The sequence below is a fragment of the Dryas octopetala genome, chromosome 4, assembly GCF_963921425.1.
Source record: "Dryas octopetala chromosome 4, drDryOcto1.1, whole genome shotgun sequence".
Lineage (NCBI taxonomy): Eukaryota > Viridiplantae > Streptophyta > Magnoliopsida > Rosales > Rosaceae > Dryas > Dryas octopetala.
The window spans coordinates 12,966,202-12,974,330 of NC_141369.1; the positions used below are offsets into that span (position 1 = coordinate 12,966,202).

The window sequence follows — 8,129 nt, forward strand, 5'->3', positions numbered from 1 at the left end:
GGATGTTCACTTGATGTTAGCTTCTTTGCCTTTGTTTAAACTTTCATATGTTGATATACTTGTGAATCACGATGGTGTTCTTGTTGAGTATGTTGCTTGTAGTGCTCCTAGTACATCATCTAAAGATACAAGTGCTAGTGAAGTCTCTTATACAAGAAAGAAAGGTGCAAGTTGTTCATCTTCTGAAGACTTTGAGAGTTTGATTGATCCGAATCAGTATTTAGGTGATTTTGGAACTGCTGAAACTAAAAGTTATCTATCGAAAGAGTGGGAATGTTATATTGATCATGTTGGACAAAAATTTGAGGGCGGTGTAGCTGAATTTCGTTTGAAATTGGTGAAATATGCTGTTCAGATGGGATTCAAATTTGTATATGCGAAGAATGACAAAGATCGGATTATAGCTGAATGTTTTGAGAAGAATTCACACGGTTGTAAATGGCGTGTGTATGCAGTGTTATGTAGAGCAAATGGATTTTGCTATATTCGTACTATGAATAATCAGCATACATGCCGTGGAGTTGTTCGTGAGACTAAAGGTAAGATGATGAGTTCACGAATTGTATCATCAATTGTGAAAGATGAGCTTCGTTTGAAGCCATCTTTGAGACCTATTGACATTGTGCAGGAACTGAAACTGAACTATGGTTTGGATATCAGTTATCAAAATGCATGGAAAGGTAAAGAGATGGCAAAGCTTCTTGTTCATGGTGATGAGGAGGCCTCTTTTCAAAAGTTAGCTTGGTACGTTGAAGCTGTGAAGATTTCAAATCCAGGCACACATTGTGTTTTACAGTTGGATGAGTCGAGTGGTCGGTTTCAGAGATTTTTCATTTCATATTCTGCATGTATTCAAGGATATAGATGGTGTCTTCCCATGGTTCATGTTGATGGAACTTTTTTGAAAGGGAAGTATTTGGGTCATTTGCTTGCTGCAAATGGAAGGGATGGTGATAAAGGTACGTCTTTTTTTTTTAGTTGCAGTTGTTTATTGATTTCGTTGCTTCCTTCCTCGATTTTTAAGGGTAAATCCCTATTTGTGATCCAATCTCCTCCTAGGGTATAGAATGGGCTTGGTGGAGGCATTATGTTCCGCCCAAAATCCCGTAGCTAAACCCTAACATAAATGCCGACAAACCAGGTATTTGTAATATTGAAACTTTTAATTGACTTAATTATATATGGCTCTAAAGATATTAATTCAGTTCAGTGTAGGAATTTTTTGGTAGATCAGTTTCAGTGTACCAATTCTGTGGAAATTCAGTTTCAGTCTAATATGGCAGTGAAAGTTAAAAAATAGAAAGATTGAGTTTATTTGACTTGGTTACAGTTACAGTTCAGTAAATTATCATATTTTATTCTTTTGCTTTATTAGTTACACTTCGGCTTTTTCTTTGTTTGTTTTATTTATTTTTCTGTAGGTATATTTCCTCTTGCTTATGCTATTGTGGATTCTGAGTCTGAAGACAATTGGACTTGGTTTTTTGAAAATTTGTATCAAGTTTTGGCACCCCAAGGTCGTACAGTTACATTCATTTCAGATCGTAATCCTGGCTTGTTAGAAGGTGTTAACCGTATTTTTCCTTCCTCACCTCATGCATATTGTTATTTTCATTTGGTAGGAAATTTGAAAAATAAGTTGCCTGTGAAAGTAGTTGGTAAATATTTGAGAGAACGTGTTCTGAATTTATTCATGAAATGTGCATATGCGCCAACGGTTGAGATTTTTTACAAACATTTGGCTGATTTGGAAAAAGAAGGGCATGACAATGCTAAGAAATTCTTAGAGAGCATTCCGTTTGAACATTGGGCGTGTGCTTTTTTTAAAGGTAATCGGTATGGGGTTATGGCAAATGGCTTATCTGAGTCTTTTAATTTTTGGATCCTCAAGTTTCGTTCATTGCCCATATTTGAAATGGTTGATGGTATTAGAGTTCAAATAATGGAAACTATGGACAAAAGAAGGACTGAGGCTAGTAGTTGGCATAATGTTCTTTGTCCTAAAATGGATGAGATGTTGAGGAAGTATATGGAAGTGGATAGGCATTGGAAGATTGCCCGATCATATGATTCTGTTTATGAGGTGTTCGGTCCACATTCTGTTTTAGTTGATTTGAACTCCAACTTTTGTACTTGTCGTAGATGTAAAATTGAAGGGTTTCCTTGTGCTCATGCTCTTGTAGCAATTCAAAGAGAGGGTAAAAATGTCTATGATTACATTGAAGACGAATTTAAATCTGGTTACTATAGGAATTCCTATGCAGCTGCAATTCTTCCCATTCCTGATATTGAGATATCTGCTTATGATGCTTCTGATTTTGTTATTCCTCCTTTTACAAAGAGGCCTCCTGGAAGACCAAGATCAACGAGGTATAAGTCTATTGGAGCCAGTTCAAGATCTATTAAATGTGGTAGATGTGGTAAAGTTGATGGCCACAATAAGAAAACATGTACTGCTCCTTTGAGGAATTGATTTCTTTGTTTTTGTAGTTTAGTTTCAGTTTATGAAATTGAATTTAAGGATTTCTTGGAATTATTACATTGAATTAGATTGATGATTCTCGAAATTTTGATTATGTAGTCCTGCATTCTTGGATTTTGGAATTTTCAAATGGAATCTGTTTGGTTTTCTTGTTTTTAGTATTATTTTCGAAGGTGAAACTGTTTTGATATAGTTTCAGTTGAATATTTTGTATTATTAGGGATTTTGGTTTATGATTGTAGTTGAATGTTATTATCTGACTTATGATACAATTATTATATTCCAGTTGATAGCTTATTAACAATGAGACTGTTCATTCTCTTGAAACTGAAAAGACGTAACCTCTTTCTCTGAACATGGCAACTGAAACTGTTTTTTAAGTGAAACTGTATTGTAAGTGAAACTGTTTTGCAAGTGAAATTGTTTTTCAAGAGAAACTGTTTTGTAAAAGTTGACAAGTGCGTTGGTGTTATTGCGAGTTTTTTTGGTCCTACAAGCAAAGTTGACAACATTTAAATACAGTTTCAGTTACTTTTAGTGTCCCATTTTAGTTATTGTTTAACAGTTACACTAACTTAATGACCAAGAAGTTTTTTTTTTTAAAGTGAAATTGTTTAGACATTACAAAAATTACAGAAATAAAAGAACTATTTATATACAAGTAATAAATTTAAGAAATTAGATCAATGTTTGAATTTAGCCAAAAATTACAGAAATAAACCAACTACTTATATACAAGTCATAAATATAAAAGTCTCGACATTTTATCAATGTTTGAATTTCGCCATGATATGATCAAACTTGTTGTTGGCTTCTGGTCTCTTAACTTTTTTGCCCAATATGTTCAACCAGCTAAGTGGATGATCCATGAACTTCTTCAGGACTTGTATTTTGAATTTCTGCACATCTGTCTTTGTGAAAGGGTTCTTAAATGGAGCTCCCCTTTGAATTTGCTCTGTGTAGTACATGACTAGGAATCCACAATCATTTCTGCAATAGACAAGTTACAATTACAGTCAAACTTACAGTTACAGTCATTCCTTTATTCTGAAATATATATTTGCACTTTTTAAAATATGTAATAATACTTACGTTCCCGATTTTTGCTGGGGACAGTTGTTGTCATCTTCAATTGGCATTTCAATGTTGTGTTCCAACAGCCAAGTCAATGTTACTTTCTCATCCTCATTCAGTTGCACTTGATATAAGTCATCTAGTTTCTGTTGATTTGCCTGGTTTAGGGAAATTGGACCTATTTGTTTCACTAGATTCTGCCTCCTTGTCCCTTTAGCTAAATCTTGTGCAGCATTCTTTTTGGATTCTGTGAGGAATTGATCCACGTAATCTTTCTGCATGTTTAAGACAACATATGTCAGTGTAACTGAATGAATCATATGTTAGTGTAATTTAATGTTAATATACATTTTGTTTGTTTCTTACCAAATACTTTGCATTTTCAAAGCATACATCACTTCCGTTCACAATCCTTGATCTGAGGGAATTGAAATGCGTCCACTTTCTATTCTTCAAGTCAAGCATAAGTAGTGTGAAGTGGCTCTTTTTTGTAGATAGCATAGGAAACAGGAATTTGTCATATTTTGGCAAGCGTTGCAACAATTCTTTCAAAAGGAATCCAACGATGCCACTGTCGTTTTTCTCTTCCAAAAATCTCTGATGTTCTCAAGAAAAATAGATTTGAATTTGATAAAGCATACATATACACATTTAGAATTAATAGTAGAAATAAATAATGCAGTTTCAGTTCTTACCCAGGCATAAGTACTGAAAATGAATGTACCACTTTCTTGTAGCTCTTCTTGCAATAAGTGATTATATGAGTCGACAACCTATGTTTTGTGATGAATTTCAATGTTAGAAATTAGTATTTTAAGGTATAAGAAGTATAGAAGAATGAAATTGAGCATGTGTTACTTTCATGCTTTTATCTTACAGTATTTGCCACATCATGCTCTTTGATCAACTGGTCCACATCCTCGCGTGATACTGTCCATCCAGGTTTACCACACCAAAAGAATTCACTGTTTGATAAAGAAAACAATTTCAGTTACAGTATAAATTCAATTGCAGTGTGAAGATTCAGTTTCAGTCTAGTATTGCAGTGAAACTTCATATGTAAAAAGATGGAGTTTATTTGACTTACTCAAATTCAGCTTCTTTCCAGTAATATATGATTTGTGCTTTCAATTCAGGTTCCATCATCTTGTACACTGCACATCTGCCCCATGGGATTTTTCTCCTCTTTTGATCTACTACTGCTGAATCAACAGTTGCAGTGGTTTCAACAGTTTCAGTGGTTTGAGTGTTGTCGAGTTCCTCAACATCATCAGGACCCACTTGTGAAATTGGCATTGCAACTTCGGCAGTTTTGATGGTGGTCCTTGTCTTTTTCTTTCCACAGTCATAATCGAATTCAGGGTACTCCAACTTCTTCCTCTTTCTTTGTTTCATCCGTAATATTGCTGACAGGTTTTGGATGAAATGCTTATTTGATATCTTTAATGCCTGGCAGGGAGTTTCAGGAGTATTCTTTTCCTTCAAGAACTCTACCTCTTTGATGAGTTCGTTCTTGATGTGGATTATTTCACTTTGGATGTCTTCTAGGTTCTTGATCTGAAGCTCTAGGCTGCAGTTCTCAGTCGCTATTGCCAAAAGGTCATTACTCATTCCCTTCACTTGTTCATTCAATCCATTTACATGTTCATTTAGAGATGCATTTGTAGCATGCAACATTTGCATCTGAAATTCAACTTCAGAATTTTGTTGTTTTTCAATTTGCAACATGTGCTTCAGTTCTTCATTTTCTCTATTTTTTTCCTGTAACTGTTCACGAAGTTTGTCAGCTTCCTCTTTCAGCATGTTGAATTGATGTTTTAGATCATTCCTTTCTCGTGTAAGCTCCTCATTCTCAGTCATTTCTTCTGCCAGCATTTCTTGAGTCGATATTCTTTGATATTCGACTCCATGTGGAACTTTAATTTGCCTATAATTTTCTTCCCTTTCTCTCAGATAATGATCTTCCAATGAGCCAACAATGTCTCGAAAAACATCATTGCCGCCTGTCCGGTCTCCACCTTCGACATCTTCATTTTCAGTTGCAGCATCAGATTCAGTTTCAGTTGCACTGCTGTCAGACTCATTCCCTTCTTCTTCATTTTCATCTTCTTCTTCTACAGGTTCATCCTCATCTTTCTTTTCCTCTTGTTTTTTGTTGTCATTTTTCCCCTTTGCAGTGTCATCCACTTGTTCTTCCTCATCAGATTCAGTTTCTGGAGGTCCACCTTGCTCTTCTTCCTCATCCTCACTTCCTTCCTCATCATTGCTTTTTCCCTCATCCTCCTCGTCAGATTCAGTTTCAGTGTGTCCACCCTGCTGTTCTTCCTCATCGTCACTTCCTTCCTCACCATCGCTTTTTCCCTCATCTTTCTCTGCAGCCTCATCCAGTACTTTGTGTTTCTTTTTTGGACCCTCTTGGTTTGTATTTCTTCGCCTGATCCTTAAGTTCTTTCTTGCCATCTGCATAGTTGCAATATAAGGTATTGCAATAATAGTTACAATACAATAATTTCAGATTCAGTATAGATAATGTTTTTTTCACTTACCATTTGTACTAATGACATGTCTTCTTCAAAATCATCATCATCATCATCCTCATTACTACTGTCAACATCTTCTTCTGCAAACTGCACATTTACATTAGTGTTAGTATCATTGAGAAAACAGTTTTAGTATATTAATAATACAATTACAGCATAATTAGAATAGAAAGTTTTACCTTTATATCTGCAAGTTTTGTCTTTCTCAAAGCTGCAATCAATTTCAACAAGTCCCACTTTACAATTGTTGGACTCATGTTTTCTCTTCCTTCTATTGGTTTTATAACTCTAGTTTTCTCACAAAACCAATACTGTGAAGATACAATAAATAAAGATATAGTTACAATCATATCAACATATTGTAAAATAATGTTAATAAAAAACAGAAAAATGTAATTACGTACCAAAATCATTATAACACATCCACTGACAGAACTGCCCTGTGGACTATTCCTCAAATTATTTCTCAAGAAATCTCTTATGGCTCTTGCCCATGCAAACGATTTCATTTTCTTGATGTTTTCTATCGGGGAGACTAAATTCCATGCAAGTGTGTACCCCGAATTTGCAAAGAAGATGATAGTTAACATCAAGATAACAATCAGCCTCACCACATCATCCGTTCTGTCTGCTTGAAGGGCTTTTGTAAGTGCATTTTCAGCTTCTTTTTTGGTCACTCTTATGTCTTCACTGAAATATCTCTTTACAAAACTTGAATCACATCTTGTGCAGCCATAGTTGTCGATTTGTACTTCCTTTCCATGACTTGGCAACCCAAACATCTGTCCAACATCTTCAACTTCAATTGCTTCAAATCTTCCCCCAATTTTGAATTTGTGTGTTCTTGTGTCATACAAGCTGAGGATTTGGTGGATCTGCTGGTCTGATTTCCTGTGCTCTTTCTTTGTTATTAATCCTCTGTTGCAGGCATCGAAAAAAGTCCAAAAAGGAGTCTGTTTTAACTTGTCCAGATGCTTCTGCTGTAGACTAGGCTTGATGCTTTCGAGGATATTCAAAAAGCTCACCAGGTTAGATCGATATTGTATACCTGGATTCCTTTTAGCGTCCTTCGCTGGTGATTTTTTCTGACTCTATAAATGTTTAAACAGTTACACTTATTAGGATATGCTATGAATTGAAACATGTCAAGGTATACTCAAACATAAGAAACATGTCCAGGTACATTTCCTAGTCCCATATTCAGTTACATTGCATTTATAGTAAAGTAAAGTAAACATGTGCAAATGGATAATTATGGTGAAACTGTTTATGTGTAAATGGATAATTATAGTGAATTTATAGCAAGTGAATTTATATCAAGAACAATTATGTGCTTGAAATTAGCTTAGTCAAATGATGAAACCATATTACATTATGCAACTTAGTGAAACTGTTTTCTCCTACACTAAGTGAAACTGTTTTCTCCTACACTAAGTGAAACTGTTTTCTCCTACACTAAGTGAAACTGTTTTCTCCTACACTAAGTGAAATTGTTTCCTCCTAGACTTGGTTATAGTTACATAAATTTGTGCAACTTGCATAAACTAGGTGAAACTACATCAGTCAAATCACGAAACCATATTACATTATGCAACTTAGTGAAACTGTTTCCTCCTACACTAAGTGAAACTATTTCCTCCTACACTAGGTGAAACTGTTCTTATTTAGAAATTGAGTTGCAATTGTTTTTTGTCGTTTTACCTTATGTTTCGGTGCTTTGTTTTGTTTTGTTGCTTGCTTCCCCTTTGCCATTTTTTAAACCCTGCAATTTTGAAAGTAGTCACAGTTATTAGAATATACTAGTGACCTTGCTGAAAGTAGTCACAGTTTTAGAACCCTACAAATTTGCATAAGAAACACAAATTCAATACAAATATAGTTACATTAGTACACTTACCCAGAATATCCACAAATTTTTATGTCCCAGAATACCGAGAAGAAAATTATGTACACTTACCTTTTCTGGAAAAATTCTTTATGTTTGTTGTCGATTTTGGTTTCTTCAGCTAATATATGTGTTGGTTTGTAGGAGA

General features: G+C 34.8%; 1 protein-coding gene across 1 annotated transcript; it reads left to right on the plus strand.

Moving 5' to 3' along the window:
- Window positions 1-280: 280 nt before the first annotated feature.
- On the plus strand, window positions 281-2,473 carry LOC147286968 (protein FAR1-RELATED SEQUENCE 4-like; the record flags this gene model as incomplete). The annotated part of the gene is made up of 2 exons (XM_086240860.1): window positions 281-959; window positions 1,422-2,473. Coding segments are annotated over 2 exons (1,731 nt in total), but the record flags the coding sequence as incomplete, so codon positions are not given.
- Window positions 2,474-8,129: the final 5,656 nt, after the last annotated feature.